Source organism: Jaculus jaculus, chromosome 10 (genome assembly GCF_020740685.1).
Source record: "Jaculus jaculus isolate mJacJac1 chromosome 10, mJacJac1.mat.Y.cur, whole genome shotgun sequence".
NCBI classification, from domain to species: Eukaryota; Metazoa; Chordata; class Mammalia; order Rodentia; family Dipodidae; genus Jaculus; species Jaculus jaculus.
The window spans coordinates 116,651,327-116,672,117 of record NC_059111.1 but is presented as its reverse complement, the minus strand read 5'-3'; the positions used below and the strand labels follow the sequence as shown (position 1 = coordinate 116,672,117).

The 20,791-nt window shown below is 49.6% G+C and overlaps 1 protein-coding gene across 3 annotated transcripts; it reads right to left on the bottom strand.

Annotated features, from left to right (window-relative positions):
- Positions 1-3,552: 3,552 nt before the first annotated feature.
- Positions 3,553-20,135, bottom strand: LOC101616372 (ATP-binding cassette sub-family F member 2). Of its 3 annotated transcripts, none has more exons than XM_004669573.3 (15): positions 20,060-20,135; positions 19,180-19,384; positions 15,930-16,142; positions 15,325-15,507; positions 15,074-15,245; positions 13,275-13,370; positions 12,450-12,552; positions 9,703-9,798; positions 9,454-9,573; positions 9,277-9,366; positions 8,866-8,976; positions 7,665-7,727; positions 5,978-6,106; positions 5,237-5,440; positions 3,553-4,212 (listed from the first exon to the last, which is right to left on the bottom strand). In XM_004669573.3, exons 2-15 carry the CDS (start codon positions 19,337-19,339, stop codon positions 4,075-4,077), a joined length of 1,878 nt encoding a protein of 625 aa, XP_004669630.1. In that variant the 5' UTR covers positions 19,340-19,384; positions 20,060-20,135; the 3' UTR covers positions 3,553-4,074. The 3 variants fall into 3 exon arrangements, with proteins under 3 accessions (XP_004669630.1, XP_045016865.1, XP_045016864.1); XM_045160930.1 differs by lacking the exon at positions 20,060-20,135 and adding an exon at positions 19,919-20,039; XM_045160929.1 differs by lacking the exon at positions 20,060-20,135 and adding an exon at positions 19,695-19,844.
- Between the last annotated feature and the right edge of the window lie 656 nt (positions 20,136-20,791).

Sequence of the window (20,791 nt, the reverse complement as noted above, 5' to 3'; positions counted from 1 at the left end):
GCTTAGCAGTTAAGTGCTTGCCTGTGAAGCCTAAGGACCCCGGTTCAAGGCTCGGTTCCCTAGGTCCCACGTCAGCCAGATGCACAAGGAGGCGCACGTGTCTGGAGTTCGTTTGCAGAGGCTGGAAGCCCTGGCGTGCCCATTCTCTCTCTCCCTCTATCTGTCTTTCTCTCTGTGTCTGTCGCTCTCAAATAAATAAATAAAAATTTAAAATAAAAAAAAAGAGGGGTTGGGGACATGGCTCCGTGATTAAAGGAGCTTGATTTGCAAAGCCCACCAGCTGGCTCAAGCTTAATTCCTCACCACCCATGTAAAGCCAGATGCAAAAAGTGGCATAACTATCTGGAACCCCTGCATGGTTGCCACTCGTGATCAGGGCTCAGGCCCCCTCCTGCATCCTGTCCCACTTTTATGATGTCAGCCCTCCTGCCAGGTGTGGCTGGGGATGAGCACCTGGGATAAAGAGGAGAGTTGAGCCTTAGCCCAACCCTACTGAAAACATGTGTTAACCAGGTATGGTGGCACATGCCTTTAATTCAAGGCTGAGGTAGGAGGGTCGCTGTGAGTTCAAGACAGCCTGAGACTACATGGTGAATTCCAGGTCAGCCTGGGCTAGAGAGAGACCTGTTGCAATCAGGTTCTCATTGCTAATAGAAATCACCCAACTAAGAGAAGCTTGTGGGGAAAAGAGGTTTATTTTGGCTTACGGGCTCGAGGGGAAGCTCCACGATGGCAGGGGAAAAGGATGGCATGAGCAGAGGGTGGACATCACCTCCTGGCCAACATAAGGTGGACAATAGCAGCAGGAGAGTGTGCCAAACACTGACATGGGGAAACTGGCTATAACACCCATAATCCCACCCCCAACAATGTACTCCCTCCAGGAGGTGTTAATTCCCAAATCTCCATCAGCTGGGAACCTAGCATTCAGATCTCCTGAGTTTATGGGGGGGGGGGAACACCTAAATCAAACCACCACAAGACCTTAAATCAAAAAACCAAAAAGGAGGACTGGAGAGATGGCTTAGTGGTTAATCACTTGCCTGTGAAGCCTAAGGACCCCAGTTTGAGGCTTGATTCCCCAAGACCCACAAAAGCCAGGTGCACAAGGTGGCACATACATCTGGAGTTTGTTTGCAATGGCTGGGCGTGGTGGCACATGTTTTTAATCCCAGCACTCAGGAAGCAGAGGTAGGAGGGTCGCTGTGAGTTTGAGGCCACCCTGAAACTACCAAGTAATTTCCAGGTTAGCCTGGGCTAGAGCAAGACCCTACCTTGAAAAAAAATTGCTCTGGACTAGGTTAAGGCGCTTTTCTGCAATGCCAAATGACCCAGGTTTGATTCCCCATTACCCACATAAAGCTAGATGCACAAAGTGGTGCACACATCTGGAGTTCATTTGCAGTGGCTAGAGGCCCTGCTACACTCACTCTTTTTCTCTCTCTGCCTTTCTGTCTCTCAAATAAATAAAATATTTTTAAAATGTCCTATCTGGGGTGTCCTCCCCTCTCCATATCCAGTGAATTCGTCATCAGTGATTTGCAGTGCTTGGCATGGCTCTGGGGTTACAGAACCAGAGGCCTGAAGCAGACTGGAGACTGGCTCCACCCAACAAGTAAGCAGGTGTGTGAACAATGAGGGTAGGGCAGCAGGGCAGAATATATATACATGGAAATAAGTGTATTTCAACAACAAAAAAAAGTGTGTCAGCTGAGTGTGGTAGCGCATGCCCTTAATCCCAGCACCTGAGAGGCAGAGGTAGGAGGATTGCCGTGAGTTCAAGGTCACCTGAGACTCCATAGTAAATTCCAGGTCAGCCTGGGCAATAGTAAGACCCTACCTCAAAGAGGAAAAATAAAAAAAAAAGGGTGGAGTAAATAGGGTTGCAAAGCTGATCTTGGGTATGCTGCTGTAATTGGGAACAGAGACAAGAAACGGTGAAGAGTGGGTGCAGGACGCAGCCAGGCTGGTGCTGACAAAGGCAGGAGCGGAAAAGCCCAAGAGCTGACATGGAGGGTGGCCAGGGCTGGAGGCCACTCGGCAGAGGACAAGCTCTGTGAGAGCAGTTATGTTGGGATCTGGGTGGAAGTCAGCTGAGCTGCAACGAAAGCCATCAAAACATGGCGGGAAAGGTCTGAGCACCTCCACGTGAACACGTATCTCAGGTATTTAAATGCTGATGCTACGGAAGCCTCAAGCAGCATGAAAAAAGTACAAGCTTGGGACAGGTCAAATCAGAAACAGGTGTGTGGGGTGGGAGAACCTAAAGGCAAGTGTCACCTACTGCGTGAAAACCGGCGACATGGCTTGAAGCAGCTTTGGGAGGGATGCAAGGGCAGTTTGGGACCTCAAACAGTAACTGCTCGCCTTGACTTGTGGACTTTCTAAGCGTTCTTGGTGTTTGGGGCGGGATGATGAATGCTCTGACTAGACTGGTATGCTTCCATCCCTAAGCACCAAAACAGCTCTGGAGGAACCAGTACTTGTTTGGTGACAAGGCCTCTTACAGCAAAGGCTGGCTTCAAACTCAGGGTGGCTGAGGCCGACTCCTGACCAGTTCTGCCTGCCTCCCGTCTAGATTACAGGTGTCTGGTTTTGCCCCACCCTCCAGCTTTAATTTCCTAATGACATAGATACCTCGTTGGTATAAAGGGTGGCACCTGGCTCTGGATACTCAAGGGCTAACAGGCTCAAGTGAGGACCTGTCCATCTTGGCTTTTACTACGTGCACTTGGTCCCGGCTTAAGGCAGCCGTGGGACTGCACAGCCATCTGAGACCCTACATCTCTCAAGTGAACAGCCCCAAGCCCCAAACCTTTCCTCTGAACGCTTCTGACCCCTCTCCAACCTGCTGGGCAAGTGTTCTCACTGAACTAACAACCCCCTTCTACAATCTCAACAATTTTGCATCTGATTTATGGCCTTTTTATGTCTCGTTGGCTTTCTCCCTCTTGTAAGCTCCTTGGGGGTTTAGACACCATCTGGGAGTCTCCCTCCCCATTTTAGATGTCCTGAAAAATTGTGACTGGTGTGCTTCCCTACAGGATGAGGTTTCTGGGGTGGTGTGATGGGCACCCCCTATACAGCTGTTTGCTGGAGTGTCTAGTGACACAAGGGCTAGAAGTTCCAGAGAACCAGACAGGCTGTGCAGGGCTACAGATGCAGGACCCCCGCCCCCGCCCCATTTCTACCTCTGTCCCACTGGACCAAATGGACCCAACGGGCCTGGGGCCCAGGAACTTGCTTTTTAAAGCACCCTAAGTGCTGTGGTGAGGGTGGTGGCAGGAGCCTCATATCACACTGAAAACATGTCTGAGACTTTTTCTCCAACCTGCCAATCAGCACCCAGGTCCACTACTAACCAGAAACTCAATGTGGTCTGAAGACCTGGGATCTGGAGCCTCTAGACGTGGGTCATGGTAGGACTTGTGAACCACAGACCTAAGACAAGGGACATTCTGGTTCCTGCGGGCTCATCTTCAGTCCCATCTGGCCCAAGGCTGGCTAGGGGAAGTGACGGCCAACTGCAGTGAGGTGGGAAGGCAAGGACCGTGGCTTCCTCATTCTTTATTGGACACTTTGTGGATGTCACACATGTCTAAAAGTTACACTGTTAAATAATTAAAAAACTGGCCAGGAATAAGGCCCTGGTCCAGAGCTCCGAATCAGAAGCAGTAAGGAGTGGGGGTGGTGGGCTGGGAGGCATTCCTCCAACATCACCAAAACCCAGAAATTGAGGCTCTTGACTTTCATGGGCCACACAGGGCGTGGGTCCATGGGTTATCCCAGGTACCTCTGGCTGCATCTCTCAGGGCAAGGTAACCAGCAAGGGGCTGGAGGGAACACCCAGCCAAGTCCAGTGCCAGACAGCAGCCGTAAGTGGAGGAGGATGGGGAACGGACAGGTGCTGTCCGGCTGGAAGTGAGAGTGCAGCAAAGGCAGGCCGAGGCGGGGAGAGGCCGAGGGCAGTATTGCAGCAATGTGGGATGGGCCCTGGGGGCCTGTCCTGAGCGGCTGGTCAGGTGGCGGCTGGCGTCTCCAGGTGGCGTTCCTGACCCGAGCCTGGCTAAGGGCTCACACATTGTGGGTCCTCTTGGTGAGCTGGGGCTCCTCATCTACAAGCTTGGACTTGAGGTGCTCCTTATAGGCCAGGATGTCTCCAGGCCACTTGGTGATTGTCTGCTTCTCACAGACCCAAATTTCCTGTGCAACCTGGAAAGCAGACAGTGGACTCAATCTGGCAGGTCCTCCCCAACCCTGGCACCAGCAGCATTGCTCTGGGGCTTCCAGAAAGAAAATGCCACTCTCAGGCTGGGGAGATGGCTCAGCAGTTAAGGCACCTGCTCTCAAAGCCTGCCAACCTGGGCTCAGTTCCTTAGTATCCACATAAAGCCAGATGCACAAAGTGATGTGTGTGTCTGGTAGTTGTTTGCAGTGGCTAGAGGCCCTGGTGCATTGTTTTTCTTTCTCTCTCTTCCCACCTCTCTCTGCTCACAATAAAAAGAAAGGGGAGGGGGGGGAGGGAGGGAGAGAGAAGAAGGAAGGAAGGGAAAACAAAGAAAATGCCACTCTTCTGAGCCTTGCCCAAGCCCATAGCCAGCTCACTTACTACCTCTGTAGATTTTTTTTTTTTTTTTGGTTTTTGTGGTAGGTTCTCACTCTAGCTCAGGCTGACCTGGAATTCACTGTGTAGTCTCAGGGTGGCCTTGAACTTGGTGATCCTCCTATCTCTGCCTCCCAAGTGCTATGATTAAAGGTGTGTGCCACCACGCCCAGCTGTAAAGTCTTTTGAGACATCTCCTTGCAGGGCACCATTGCCAGCAGGTTCCAGAGCTTTCCAAACCAGAAACTACTGCTGCTCCCTCCTACTGTCTGATCCCCAGCAGACTCAGTCTGCTTGGTGGCTTCGTGATCTGTCTGCTTCTCTTTCTACCCTATGTTCTCCAGAGTCACAGAGATGGCCACAAGCTTTTTCTTCAATGTCTGGTAACAACCCTCTTCCTAACCCAAATCATTCTTACTAGAACACAATTTCTGGACTGAAGAATCTTGGGACAGCAGTAAAATTCTGGCGTCGTCTTCCATTTGGATCAACCTTACCAAGTCAAACATTCCCAAAGAATTGTAAGATCTAGTCCTCCCTATGCCATATGGGCCTGAGCCCTGTCTCTAAATTCAGTAAACATGGACTAAGTGCCCCCCACGTGCCACATAACCTTTATGGCCAGGCCCTCACCTGCTGAATGAGTCTGAAGTCATGGCTGACTAGCATCATGCCACCCTCAAACTCATTGATGGCATCTGCCAGTGCATCAATGGTCTCGATGTCCAGGTGGTTGGTAGGTTCATCCAAGAAGAGCATGTGGGGGCTCTGCCAGGCCAGCCAGGCCAGACACACTCGGCACTTCTGTCCATCTGACAGATTCCGGATTGGGCTCACCTAGAGGAGCCACGACAAGCACAGAATTAATGTCACACGCACCGTGTGGCACGAGTCCTCACCCGTCTCTCCAGCTCTGGTACTGTTAGTGCTATTTCACTGGACGTGAGTTCAGAAAGACCCAGGATCACACAGCAAGACAGTGGCCAGGCTAGCAAGGGCATCCTAGAAACCTGACCACTTTGACTCTGCCAAGACCATACCTTTCACCCTTGATATTTAAGTCCTAATGACAGAGGCAACCCAGGGGCTCTGCAGTTCCAGGTATGGATTTAGGAATCTGTTTTCTAGACTGCAAGTTCCCTTGCTCTCAAGCACTCTGGCACAAGGGGCCATCAGAGTCCAGCTCACTGTTCTTGTCCCCAACCCCATAGTGCCCTAACACTAGAGGACAGAAATGGGCACTTGCAGGAGCCATAATCAACAGGGACAACACTAGGATAGTGTCCAAACCTAGTTAACTAGGACAGTGTCCCCTGACCATCCAGGTATAGCGTCCAAGCTATATGGGAACCTTCCAGCCCCTCCTCTGCTCACCTGCTGTTTCCCAGTGAGGCCATATCTCCCAATGATCTTCCTCATCTCCTCCTTCTCCTTGATCTCTGGGTAGCACTTCATCATGTACTCTAAAGGGGACAGGTCCAAGTCCAGCTGTTCTTGCAAGTGCTGCAAAGAAAACAGGACCACCAGGCTTGATGGAAACCTCCTCCAAAAGGAGCCCACCCCAGGACAGGTCCACCCACTGTGACAGGAGCTTGCTTGGCTACCTGCTGGGCAATTCTCAACTTGTGCCCAGGTATCTGCTCAGGATTCAAGAAGCTAAGCCAGGCACTGTGGTCATGCCTGTAAGCCAGCACTTGGGAGGCTGAGGTAGGAGGATCACCATGAGGTCAAGGTCAAACTGGCCTACACAGTGAGGGCAACCTGGGCTAGAGCAAGACCCTATCTCAAAAAACTAGCCAACTGGGGGAAGAGTAGGCTCTTAAGAGGCTGATTGGAGTAGCTGGCCACCTAAAGTGAACTTGGTATAGAGCTGTTTAGCCATAATCTTTTAGTAATACTAATAACAATTATGTTTTCAGTATTTAAAGTCAAAAGTATTTTGTCCCCTTGAGATTCTGCACTCCATGAAAAAAGCTCAAATGGACACTGGAGCCAAAAGCTGATCATTTCATTAAACTGACAGTTGTCAGTTTTGAACTGCTCCCAAGGTAGTTAGTGAAGACTGTATGTCTCAACAGTAGGGCAATATAAAAAGGGACATTGCAGGCTGGAGAGATGGCCTAGCGGTTAAGGCACTTGCCTGCAAAGCCAAAGGATCCCAGTTTGATTCTTCAGGACCCACATAAGCCTGATGCACAAGGGGGCACATGCATCTGGAGTTCGTTTGCTGTGGCTGAAGGCCCTGGCACATCCATTCTCTCTCTCTCTCAAATAAATAAATAAAATATATTATTTAAAAAAGGGGGGGACATTGCGGCTGAATGAAAAAGGAATCAAAAGCCAAGCGTGGCTTCTCTCTCTCTCTCTCTTTCTTTTTATTGTGAGCAGAGAGAGGTGGGAAGAGAGAGAAAGACACCTTTAATCCCAGCACTCAGGGAGGTAGGAAGATTGCCGTGAGTTTGAGGCCACCATGAGACTACATAGTGTGAATTCCAGGTCAGCCTGGGCCACAGTGAGACCCTACCTCAAAAAAAAAAAAAAAAAAAAAAAGAAAGAAAGAAAGAAAAAGAAAATCCACTTTGTACGTAAGTTAAAGTCCTAATAGATTTGTACCATCCTCCCATTTTGACCTCTAAAGATTAAATAATACATGTGTAAATCTGCCTAAATAGGCAGTTTAAACTTCTGTCAAAATGTCTGCAGCAGTTCACCAATAAAATTTAGTTCTTTTAAAATAAAATAATAATTAGTAAAAAGCCAAGCATGGTGGTGCACACCTTTAAGCCCAGCATTCAGGAGGCTGAGGTAGGAGGATCACCATGAGTTCAAGGCCCTGAGATGCAGAGTCAGTTAGGTAGCTTGGGCTAGCATGAGACTGCTTCAAAAACATCAAAGAAAGAAAAGAGAAGGAAAGCGAGGGGAAGAGGAAGAGCAAGAAAATGAGGAAAGAAAGGGAGGATAAGCAAGCAGGCTGGAGCTGAAGAATCTGCCATTCCTGGGGGAAGGGCTTAGATGTAACAATTGCTTCCAAGACCCTCCAATCTTGACCCCAGCTCGGTACCTGGTGGTAACGTCCTATCTTGACGTGAGAATGCTTCCGGATCATTCCATCTGTGGGCAGCAGCTAGGAACAAAAGAGTAGTAAACAGAAGCAGGAAAGAAAGATGCTAAGAGACAGACAAAAGCAAACACAAGCAGAGCATATGGTAGTAAAAAAGGCCCAAACAATGGGCCCGGCCTGGTGGCACACGCCTTTAATCCCAGCACTTGGGAGGCAGAGGTAGGAGGATCGCCATGAGTTCGAGGCCACCCCAAGAATACAGAGTGAATTCCAGGCCAGCCTGAGTTAGAGTGAGACCCTAAGTTGAAAAACAAAAACAAGGGGGTTGGAGAGATAGCTGAATGGTTAAGGTGTTTGCTTGCAAAGCCAAAAGACCTCGGTTCAATTCCCAGAACCCACATGAACCAGATACACAAGGGGCGCATGCGTGGCCCATTCTCTCTCTCTTTCTCTCTCTGCCTCTTTTGCTCTCTCAAATAAATAAACTTAAAAAAAGAAAAGCAAAAACAAACTTCCACAACAGTCTGCTTTGCCAACTCGCAGGTTGTCAGCCAACATCCTGAGTATTCAGGAGGCCGTATTAAAGCAGATGTTCTCCAGGGAGGTAAGGGTTCACCACAAAAGTGAACAAGGTACAAGGGTTCACCATAGCGCGTTCATTAAGTAGCTGTGAAATGTCTGTGGAATACCCAAGACTGAGTAACAAGGGCTTTGGATATACGTACAACATACATTTTCTTAAAAGAAACACCTCCAGGGGTTTGAGAGATGGCTCAGTGGTTAAAGGTGCTTGCTGAAAAGCCTTCTGGTCAGGGTTCACTTCCCCAGACCCCATGTGAAAACCATGCACACAGAGTGGCCTGTGCATCTGGAGTTTGTCTGCGGCGGTGGCAAGAGGCCCCTACATGCTCTTTCTCGTCAATAAAAATATTCAAACAAAACAAAACAAAACACCTCGACATGTACAGATGCTCCTATATCCTAACAGCTAGTCGAAAGCATGAAAGTGCTCTGCCTGTGCTCTTCTCAGTCACACACCCCATCCCAGCATGTTCCAGTCACAGCATCCCTCTCCCACCTGACACCCCAGCCCTCCAGGTGGTTCACTCAGATGCTAACACTCTCCAGCCCTCTCCTCTTCCTTAAACATATGGGCCCACTAGAAATGGCCACATTCCCCCCCGCCCCCCCGGCTCCATACCTCTCCAGTTAGCAGCTTCAAAAGAGTGGACTTCCCTGCACCGTTAGGCCCTACCAGAGCCACTCGTGTGTCGAGGTCAATACCAAATTCTAGATTATTGTAGATGCAAGGCTGAGTTGGGAATAAGAGACAGGAACACAGGTTAAAAGACTGGATCTACTCCCCCTGGCAGCCGAACCCCCTGGAGTCATGGTCCCCGGTGGAGCAGGCGGGCAGAGTAGAGAAACACTGTCAGAGCTGACTGGAACCCAGTGACACGCCTCTGCGAGCACCATCCCCTCTCCCATGATGGGTCAGGAGGCACAGTGAGCCAAGAGGAGAGTGGGTCTCACAGACCACATTGCCCCTGGAAAGCATGCCCGGGCTGTTAGTTGTACAGACACCTGCACACATGCCCTGGCCTGTACTCACCCCGTCTTTTGTGTACTTGAAGCTCACGTTCTGTACCATAATGACGGGTGGTGGGATCTTGCCACATGGTGGGAAGTAAAATGAGAGTGTCTAGGAAGAGGAAACAGCACCATTAGGCTGGTGTTTTCCTCGACTCCTATGCCTTCAGCCATCTAACCCCACTCAGTAAGGCCTCACCTTGTCGCTCACAACCCTCTCTGTCAGTCCAGATGCCATCATTTTCTGTAGTGTCTTCTCCTTGCTCTGAGCCTGCCGGGCCAGCTTGGCACTGCCATGACCAAACCTGGCGATGTAGTTCTAAAGCGACCAGAAAGGGAGCTTGAGTTATGTACAGGTGCCAAGCCACATAATTTCCCCCCAGCTCCCCTCCTAAACCTCCTCCCGATGCAGGTGGGAGGGCACGGGCATGCCTCACAGCCTCCCTACCTTCATGTGTGCAATCTGATCTTGCTCCCAGTGAAACCTCTTCATCTGGTTCTCCTCCAGCTCGAGACGCGTCTTCACATACTGATCATAATTACCCTGCAGGGAAACGCACGGGTGAGTGCAGCTCTCGGTTCTAGGGGTGAAGGATGGCACTGACCTGAGTCTGTGCAGTGACAAGAAGTACATCAAAGCACATCCCGACCTAGAAGACGTGAGTCGTCTTGGTGGTGGTGTTGAGAATGGACCCAGGGCCTGGCAAATGCTGTACCACTGAGCCATAGCCCTGGCCCTAGAATGTCAGTTTTCAACTTTATGCCTCTTGCTCAGCCCAGCCAAGTTGGGCTCCAGGGCAAAACCCTAGACTGGCTAAAAAGACACCTGTGGTGGCAGCAACTCAGAACAACATGGTCATACTGACACAGGAAGCTCAGAGTTTTCTACCACCACCTCTTACAGCCCACCCAGAGGCCCATGTTCCATGTGCACAAGAACCATCTGCACGAGGGAAAACAAACCAGCTGGATTTAGGGTCTGGCAACCTCTGGTCCTCAATTGCATTGCCAAGCTTTCTATCTGTGGCGGGGGAGGGGGAGAGAACTCAAATGACTTGAGGTAAATATCCACTAAGAAGGTCTAACAAGTCATGGGACATCCACACAATGAAAACCCAGTCATAGAAAAGGGGCACATACATACATAAACTCATTTGGAAAGCAGTTCTAGGGCCTGACAAGATGGCTCATTCATACAAGGTGCCTGCTTGCAAAGCCTAATGGCCTGGGTTCAATTCCCTAGCCACTGGTATAAGGGCGGACAGGCATTCAATAGCAGCAGCAAGAGGCCCTGGTACACACACACACATGCATTAATTTATTTAAAATAAGAAAAGAGTTCTAAAATGCTTTAATTTAAAAAACCATCCCGCAGAATAGAATAACTATTAAGATTACCACTATGGGACTGGAGAAATGGCTTAGTGATTAAGGTGTTTGCCTACAAAGCCAAAGGATCTGGTTCGATGCTGCAGGACCCATGTAAGCCAGATGAGCAAGGGGGCACATATGTCTGGAGTTAGTTTACCGCAGCTAGATGCCCTGGTATGCTCATTCTCTCTCCCTCTGCCTCTTTCTCTCAAGTAAATAAATTAAACATATGTATGTTTTTAAAGAGATTACAATTATAGGGGCTGGAGATATGGCTTAGTGGTTAAGGCACTTGCCTGCAAGAGTCAAAGGACCCAGGTTCAGTTCCCCAGTATCCATATAAAAACCAGATACACAAGGTGGCACATGTGTCTGGAGTTCCTCTGCAGTGGCTGGAGGCTCTAGCAAGCCCATTCTCTCTTTCTATCTGCTCCTTTCTCTGTCTCTTAAACAAATAAAATATGTTTAAAAAAAAAAAGTCTACATCTATGGAAAGAAAGAAGAGGCACGTATACATGAGATTTTCTACAAATGCTTCCCAGTGTGCAGAGCTCTGAAAGGCTATGTAAGAAACGTTCAATAATCTCATAGTGGTTATAATCGAATAAAAACGTTCTTTTATTTATTTTTTTATGAAAGAGTGAAGGACAGAGAGTTGGTACACCAGGGCCTCTAGTCACTGCAATCAAACTCCAGAAGCATGGGCCACCTTGTGCACATGTGTGACTCTGTACATGTGTCATGCTGTGCATTTGCCTTACATGGGATCTGTGGAGTCAAACATGGGTCCTTAGGCTTCGCAGACAAGCACCTTAACTTCTAAACATCTCTCCAGCCCAAAGGGTTTTTTGTTTGTTTGTTTGTTTGTTTGTTTGTTTTTGAGATAGGGTCTCACTATGTAGTCCAGGCTGGTTTCAAATTCATGGCCTTAGTGCCTTAGCTAGCTGAGTGGTGGGACTACAGACATGTGCTACCACATACCTCTGTTTCATTTCTAAATGTTTGGAACTATTTAAAATAAGAAGGTAGGGCTGGAGAGATGGCTTAGCGGTTAAGTGCTTGCCTGTGAAGCCTAAGGAACCCAGTTCGAGGCTCAATTCCCCAGGACTCACGTTGGCCAGATGCACAAGGGAGCACACACATCTGGAGTTCATTTGCAGTGGCTGGAAGCCCTGGCGCACCCATTCTCTCTGTATCTGCCTCTTTCTCTCTGTCACTCTCAAATAAATAAAAATAAAACAAAAAATAAAATAAAATGGTAGCCAGGGCATGGTGGCCCAAGACTGTAATCCCAGCAGTTGGAAGGCTGAGATAGAAGGACTGGTAAAGGTTCAAGACCAGACTGGGCTACATGGTGGCTTCCAGGCCAGCTGGGCTCTAACTGAAACCCTGTCTCAAAAAGCAAACCAAACAAAAACATCAACCAACTAAAACAAATAAAATGAATTAATTAAAAAATAAAAATGAAGAGGCAAGACACAACAAGGAGGCTGCTGAGATCCCAACCTCACTCTCCTGATCTCAGAGGAGTTGGTAAGTTTCTGGGAAGCAAACTCACAGGAGAGGAAGGGCAGCATGTGCACTGCAGAAGGATCACAGCCTCCCCTGACCGCTGACAAGTCAACTTCTTTGCCACAAGGCAAACATGCTCCCCAGGCAGCAGCTGCCAACCCATGGCCTACAGCCTGAAAGCAATGGCTTTGGGACTAAAACAAAACAGGCTACAGAACTTCTTGTCTGTGTCTTTTTATGGCATTAAGGTTGGGGGGGGAAGGCGCTGTTGGTAAGCACAGAGACTGATATGGGAGAAACAGGCCCACTCACCGTGTAATACTTCAGTCTTCTGTTGTGCATATGGATGATGTTTGTACAGACCCCGTTCAGGAAATCCTGGGAGTGCGACACAAGGACCAAGATTCGCTTGAAACTGCAAAGCCAAACAACCAATCAGGGAAGTAGTCAAAAGTGGAGACAGCTGACACAGAGAACCGTGCCAGACCCAGAAACCCTTCCTCTCCTGTCCTACACCCACAAGCCCTTGGATGCACTGTGCAATTCCTACGAGGTCGCCACCGTAGAGTCAGTCTGTGAGGGGCTCCCAGCATCTTTCAGTGTGGCGAGAGCCTGAGTCCCCACTGAGCCTTCTGCCAGCAGAGTGCAGAGGGACGGCGGCGGCAGGGACGTGAGAGTCTGTACACAAAGATATTCCTAAGTGTCTGGAACTGTGGGGAGGAAGAACAGGGCCAAACTCTCTTCTTGAAAGTAGTCCTAAGTAATAAACCATGAAGCGCTTTCTTTTAGAGCTGAAACAATACCCACGTTACTCTGTTCTTTAGTCATAAAGAAGCATGTTCATATTGGCTATCTAATCTTTGTAGCTGCACCATGATTTCAAATGGGAGACTCCCTTCATGGGATGAACCAAGTCTGTTATTAAAGGTTCCCACATTTCAAACTAAAACAAAACAATGAAGCAAAAAGGCAACATGAATGCCTCAGCACTGACCAGACGCACCATCACTTTGGTCTATTTTTCCCCCTATTCTCCTACCACTGCAGTTTCTGAGCTCGTACTTTCTTTGGATTCTGTGATGTGTCCCCTTGGTGATGTGCTGGCTCCCCTGCCCTGCCCTGCCCCCCCCCCCTTACGTCTTGAGCTCCTCTTCCAGCCACACACAAGCGTCCAGGTCCAGGTGGTTGGTGGGCTCATCCAGGAGCAGCATGAAGGGCCGGATGAAGAGGGCTCTGGAAGCAATGGAGACACGTCAGTGCCGCAGCGCTGAGCACAGCGACCAGCTGGCCCGGCACTTGCAATGGCGGTCAAGCCTGCTTCAAGTTTTAAAATCAACCTACATTCAGAGAAGAAAGAAAAACCAGAGCCGAGGACTGAGATTAGTGGAGAACGGGTATTAAGAACACAGGAAGGCGGTTTGCACTAAGTCCTTGGGAATCTGTGTCTTGTACACTGCACCAGCGAACACAAGGGTAAATTGCAAATAAGTTGTTAGCAAAACGTATGCAGGTTAGAGCAAGATGACAGGCTGGCAGACTCTAGCAAGGGGCCAAAGAATATTACGTTTTTCAAAACCTGCAAAGGATTCTTTTTGTTTAACTGCTCAGTCATCTCTCCAGCCCTCGTTTTGAGTTTGGCTCTGTAGCTGTGCTGGGATGGAACCCACGGCCTCGCGCATGTCAGGCAAGTGCTCTACCACAGAGTACCATCACTAGCCAAGAGTATTCTTTTCTTAAATCAGTGAAGCAAGGAGACATTACAACTCTGGTTTCCAAACCCGCAGTTACCACTCCTGGGGAACATGTAACATTTCAGAGCCCCAAACTCCGACGTGCTGCCTGCAATGCCTTGATGGAGAGCCTGAGGAATCTGTTTCTTATAAGAGCACCTGCTCCGCTGGTGACCGGAAGCGCTGCTCTCAGTCCGAAGACAGGAAGCTCCCCAGTGCTGCTTCCCAGAGGACGGTGGGTGGAGGAACCACTCAATTAACGAGGAGGACTAGGCTTGCGATGGCTCATCCCTTCAAAACTCATTTTGGAGGCTGGAGAGATGGTTTAGTGGTTAAGCGCTTGCCTGTGAAGCCTAAGGACCCCAGTTCAATGCACAAGGGGTGCACGCATCTGGAATTTGCAGTGGCTGGAGACCCTGGCGCAACCATTCTCTCTCTCTATCTGCCTCTTTGTCTGTCTGTTGCTCTTAAATAAATAAATAAAAATACCAAAAAAAAAATAAATAAATAAAAACAAAAACTCATTTTGAAGTAGCCTCCCCTTGGGAAGCACTGGGAGATAGAAATGTATTCTGACTAGTGTTCAGAGGTGGATCCTGTGGAACGGGGCTGAGGTCACCAGGATGAACCCAAGGAGCCAATACTGGTAGCTTTATAAGGAAAGACCATGAGACAGACAATAAACTCCCTCATTTCTCACCAGGTAATGCCTATACCACCTTAGGACTTTGCCAGCAAACAGGCCACCGCCAGACAAGGACCTTTTGCCTCTAGAACCATGAGCCAAAATGAGCTATTTTCTTTATAAAGTACACATCCTCAAGCACTTCATTACAGCAATAGGGAACAAATTAAATACAACTAAACATCAGGAATGCCGGTCTACAGAAAAGCACTTTGAGCACAGGCTTCCAAGGCTAAGTACAGGTATATTCATCTTCACAGCAAGAATTAGCAGGACTGACACACAAAGAATGTAGAGAGGGAGGCAAAGGGAAGAGAACGGAACTCCGCCTCTTTACCTGGAGTTGCTTCAAGTGTTCCTACATCCCATGCTGAGGCCAGCATGAGCAGCAACGTGGCGCCCAGAACTCACTGGAGCGCACCCACACCACTGATGGCTCTCTCGTTTGACACGTATCCACCGGCGCAGCCGAGCCCTGTTCCAAACAGGAAGTGTCCAGTGCTAGGGAAGGACGGACTCACCTGGCAAGGGCGACCCTCATTCTCCAGCCCCCGCTGAAGTCTTTTAGCTTCTTGCGCTGCATGGCAGGCGTGAAACCCAGGCCGTGCAAGATTCGTGAGGCCCTCATCTCGGCCTTGTCGGCATCCAGCTCCTCCAGGCGCTCATACAGTTCCATGAGCTTCTCACACTCCGCTGTGGGCAGCACAGGGCCATCAGGCTTGCTGGGGTTTCCCGGGAGGAAGCCCGCCCCATTCCTGGGTGGGAGCCATACCATCCTCGTGAGCCAACCGCTCTGCCTCCCTCTCCAGCATGGCTCGCTCAGTGTCCACTTCCATCACACACTCTAAGGGTGTCTTGTCACTGGGAGGCATCTCTCGGGTCAGATGGTAGATGTCAATGTGCTCTGGGATGGGCACCTCCCGCTTCCCAATGGCGGAGAGCAGCATGGACTTGCCTAGAGGATAGGAAGGCATTGGGTCATCGCCCCATGTGGCTCTCCACCTGTCCTTTAGGGCCAAGCCAGGACCACACTGCTCTGTTGTCCTTCTCATCCACCCAAATCCTGCTCCCATTTATCTTTAGGACACTGTTCCAACTTCCCTCCAAGTCTTATCCCACTGCTCCTCTTTGAGGTTCTTTCTTTCTCATTGACAACAGCTTCATACACCACTGCCCCCCACTTCTCTAGCACTTGTTAAACTACTCATGTGGTGCCACATACCCTCCGATTCACTAATTCCCACGCCTCTGAGCACATCAGGTCTCCCACTCACAGTATAAACTTATTTCTTTGCATACAGCGAGTGCTAAAATCTTGCTGAGTGACAGACAAGCCAAGGAAGAGAAAGCTCCCACCTCGCCTTCTAAGGGCCTCACCAATTCCATTCAAGCCAATGAGGCCATAGCGACGGCCTGAGTTTAATTCCAGTTTGGTGTCACTGAGCAGCTCTTGACCGTGAAAGGTGAGTGAGAGGTTGATAATGTGGACGTCAGTACTGTTGGGGTGAGAGGCCAGGACACCAGTGACAGCTCGCGCAGCAGCTTTCTTCATCTCAAAGTCCTCTAGTTCCTTGGTCAGCAAATCCACTTCTGGGGACAGAAACGCAGGTTGGGCCAGAAGACATTTCTCTCACAGGCAGATGCTAGAGGACCTGGGCTCAGGTTGTGCAAAACACACTCAGGTTTCAGTTTCTACAGGAATGCCGGCCGCACTGACAGACCGGCTCACACCTTGCTTCACGGGCAACTTTTGGTCACAGTCTCTCCTTTTGATTCTTTTCTCTCTAGTCCTTCTTCCCCGCCACAGTGCTTAGTCTCACATCCCCCACTACTCTGGCCAAAAATAAAACTTTTCCATGGCCTAACTTCTTAAAAAATACTTTATTTATTTGCTTATTCATGAGAGAGAGACAAATAAGGAGAGAAAATAGGTGCACCAGGCTTCTGGCCACTGCAAACAAACTCTAGATGCATGCGCCACTTTGTGCATCTGGCTTATATGGGTTCTGGGGAATTGAACCTGGGTCCTTAGGCTTCAAAAGTTCCTTAACTGCTAAGCCATCTCTCCGCCACCACCACGGCCAAACTTTTACTACACCGGCTTTCTTTTAGAAAAATTCTTTATTTTGGTGGTGCATACTTTTGATCCAAGCACTCAGGAGGCAGATAATTCTTTACTTTGGAGATAACATCTACTACTCAACTCTCATTTTAAATTTTTCTATAATCCTATCCTGCCAATTATTTGCATTACTAGTTTTCTTTTCCTGTTCAAACATTTAGTTTATCTGTGATGCAGGCCACAAAAAAGAATACCTAAAACATAGTCCCTGCAACATGGAGCAAACAATATGGATGAGAAAGATAGAAGGTAACATGAAGTAAGAAACCTGGAGCTTGGAGAAATGGCTCAGCTGTTAAGGCACTTGCCTATATAGCCTAACGATCTGGGTTCAATTCCCTAGTACCCACATGAAGCCAGATGCACAAAGTAGTGCATTAGTGCATGCATCTGGAGTTCATTTGCAGCAGCTGGAAGTCCTGGAATGCCCACTCTCTCTGTCTTCTCTCTCTCCCTCTGTTTGCAAATAATAATAATAACAACAACAACAACAACAAAGATCAAGCAATGCTGCCCACATACAGGGCATGGTGAGGTCCTCAGGGCCAGATTTCCTAGAGAAGACTGTGCTCTCTTCAGCAAGGTTGAGAGAGGAGTATCAAATATAATGCACAAATACTGTGGAGTTAGAACTTAATGTGTGAAGCCAGGCACAATGGCTCATGCCTATAATTCTAGCAATTGGGAGGCTAAGGTAGGCGGATTGCCATGAGTTCAAGGCCAGCCTGGGCTACTGAGTAAGGTTCAGGTCAGTGTAAGTTAGATGAGACCCAATCGCAATAAATAATTAGAAAACAAACTTAAATGTAGCAGGATGTGGTGGGTGCACGCCTTTAATTCCAGCACTCAGGAGGCAGAGGTATGAGAATTGCTATGAGTTCAAGGCCACCCTGAGACTCCATAGTGAATTATAGGTCAGCCTAGGCTAGAGTGAAACCTTACCTGGAAACAACCCCCTCAAAAAAAAAAAAACACCCTTAAATGTGTGAAAGAACAACAACAAAAACACGTAAGGATTTAAGGGACAATGAATAGGGCTGTGTAGGGAGCCTGAGGCAGTGAAGAAACTGGGAAAGGACTGGAATGCTGTATCAAAAGGCACTGCATTTCCTCACCTAGAATATAAGTTATCAGACAGAACACTATGTTTATAGTACCTAAGTGGGCAGTACCAAGTCATACAAAGCAGACCAAAAAGATCTCAAGAGCTTCAAACAAATGCACACTGAGGGCTGGGGAGATGGCTCAGTGGTTAAAGGTGGCTGCTTGCAAGGCCTCTGGCTGGAGTTCAATTCTCCAGTGCCCACATAAAGCTAGATGCACAAAGTGGTGTATACATCTGAGGTTTGTCTGCAGTAGCAAGAGCCCCTGGTGTGCACATATTCTCATTCTCCCTCTCTTTTTCTCTCTCCATCAATAAAAACAAAAAACCCGATGTTGCTCTCTCATGGCTGTTCAGCTCTCCTGAACCTCAGGATCCCTGCTCTGGTAAGCCCCCTCATCTCGGCTTAGCTGGGCTGAGATGCAGGGGCCACTCCCACATGGGCTCCCTACCCCCTCCTGCCTTCTACACGGCAGGAGCTCTCTGTACCTTCCTTTCTCTTTATCTAATAAAATTTCTTTAAGTCTTAAAAAAATTTTAAAAAGGGCTGGAGAGATGGCTTAGTGATTAAGGCATTTGCCTGCGAAGCCAAAGGACCCAGTTTTGATTCCCCAGGACCCACGTAAGCCAGATGCACAAAGTGGTGCATGCATATGGAGGTTGTTTGCAGTGGCTACAGGCCCTGGTGTGCCCATTGTCTCTGTCTGTCTCTCTTCTCTCTCTTCTTTCCAATAAGTAACTAAATAAAAAGCTTAAAAAGAGACAATTTTTTTTTAAAATTTTTAAACAACAAGTGCATATTGACACAAGCTTACCCAACACCTTGCTTTCACCAACAACTTGTACTCTGCAGTTGAAAAGTACTCGACAAATTCCCAAAATATAAGTAACAGAAAAACAGCTGTTTCTCAGGAAAGTCCCATAAAACAATTCATAAGTCACTCACTTGTTAGTGTTGCTTTCCTACCCTGTAATAACAAGAGTGCCATGCCAGGGAACAGCCTAACACAGTACCACGTGTAGGAATGGCAACCACAAGGAGGGCAGGAGACTGTCTTCTGCTGTGATCCAAGAGGCCAAGCAGAGCAACAGTGGCCACCTGGACTCAACATTTGAGTCTTCCTGGTCAGTAACAGGTGGAACAAATCTTACGGGTTTTACTGACCACAGTTTCATGGCATACATACCTATATTTATATATTTTTACCTTCACCATGTAGCCCAGGCTGGCCTCAAACTTTTGATCTTCCTACCTTAGCTTTCAGAGTGCCCGACTTCCAGGCTCGTGCCTCCATACCTATTCCTCGGTCCAGATTCCATCCAGATGTCAGCCTCTAGCTGACAGGCATGCGCAAAGCCTTCACAACCAATCCAGGGACACATCCCTCACCCACCCCAATCACCTGTGGTGTCTCTGCCATTGGCCTCCTCGTTTCTCTCCTCGGCCACCTGCGGTTCTGTGGCGGCATCTCCGTTTTCTTCATGCCCCTTCCTGGGCCGCTGTCGCGCCTTGGCAGCTTCCTTCTTTTTGGCTGCCTTCTTCTTGGCTAGGTCGGAGGGCATGGTGATGATGAACCACAGGGGGAGGTTACCGTTCTTTCGGGAAATCTGAAGGAAAACAAACAGGTGCCCCAGGACTGTAGGCTCGCAGGTCGGGACGCCGGCTCCAGCCCTCTGGCTGCGCAGTTCCCTCCGGCGACTCTGCCCAGGACGCCCGCGCGCACTCGGAATCCGCAGCCGCTCCTGCATTCAGTACCTCTTCCCGGAGGCCTGCTCCCCCAGTCCCCACGCTAGGCCTCACTTCGGAGACATAGCCATCTTTTCCCCCGGGAGCCTCACAAGTCAGGGCCCGGCTCGGCCGCCCTCGGCACCCGGTCCGGTTCCCCGTCGCCCCGCAACCTGGCGCTCGCTCGCGCACCTCGGCCGGCCGCCCGCCTCACTTTCCGGGTTTCCGCCTCCCGCTTGTCCCGGGCCTCCTCTCCGTCGTCTCCCCTGCACATCACCTCACCGTCGGGCCCGGCTTCCTCCTGAGGGTCACCCGTCCTCCATCACCCCACCACCCCGGCAAGCCCCCTCTGCCTCCACGCTCGTTATCCCCCTAAGAGTCCCCACACCCCGCGCGCCAGCTTTTCTCCCCGGGACCTTTCTTCATCCTCTCCGCCCTTTCCATCCCGACCCCGGTCTTCCTTCCTCTTCTCCTCCTGCCTTCAGATCACCCATCGGCACCCTCCTCCGCTCCAGAGCCCCTTCCCTCCCGCATCCCCCCCGCCCCCAACAACTCACTGGGCCTCGCCGCTCGGCCTCTGTCGCAACAGAGCTGGTTCTTGAGCTCCTCCGCGTGCGGCCGGCTCGTCGGCCAATCACAGCCTCAGGGGTGGGGGTGGTGCTTGGTGCGCCGCCGCGAGGAATTCTGGGAGGTGTAGTCCTTGAACGACGGCGACCCAGGGCGGAACCCGCCTTAAGAACTACCGTGTATCCCAGGTACTTCGCGGGCTCGTGGCGTCATCACAGCGCGCGAGATAAGGTGCCAGGTGTGAAGAGGGGCGGTAGAAAATCCTGCAAGCGGGCCCGTTTGAGACGTTGCAAACTGCAAATCCCACATTGCTCCTCGGATGAGCGGGCTGGGCCTTCCAGGCTACCCCACCTCTCGAAGAGCTATTGAGCCGTGTGAGGAGACTGAGTTCATAGGGCTGCCCAACCTGTTTAACCAGCAGGGTGTGCGACTACACTTCCCAGCATGCATCGGAATGAGTGGAAACAATGGGTGCGCAGAGGAGGTGTGAGAGTAAAGTCGGCACGGAAACTGGAGCATCCCTTCTCGGGCCGTGCCAATGAGAGCTCCTCGGTAAAAGAAAGGAGACTTCGGCTCATGAAGCCGAAGTTGTAGAGGCTAGGTATCGTTAACCAGACTTTTAGAAGGGGTCAGAGGTTGTTCTGAACCTTGGTGTCTTAGCCAGAAATTGTTAGGATCCATCAAAGAGAGCCGTATGAATTTGGTGGGACAAACCTGTAGTT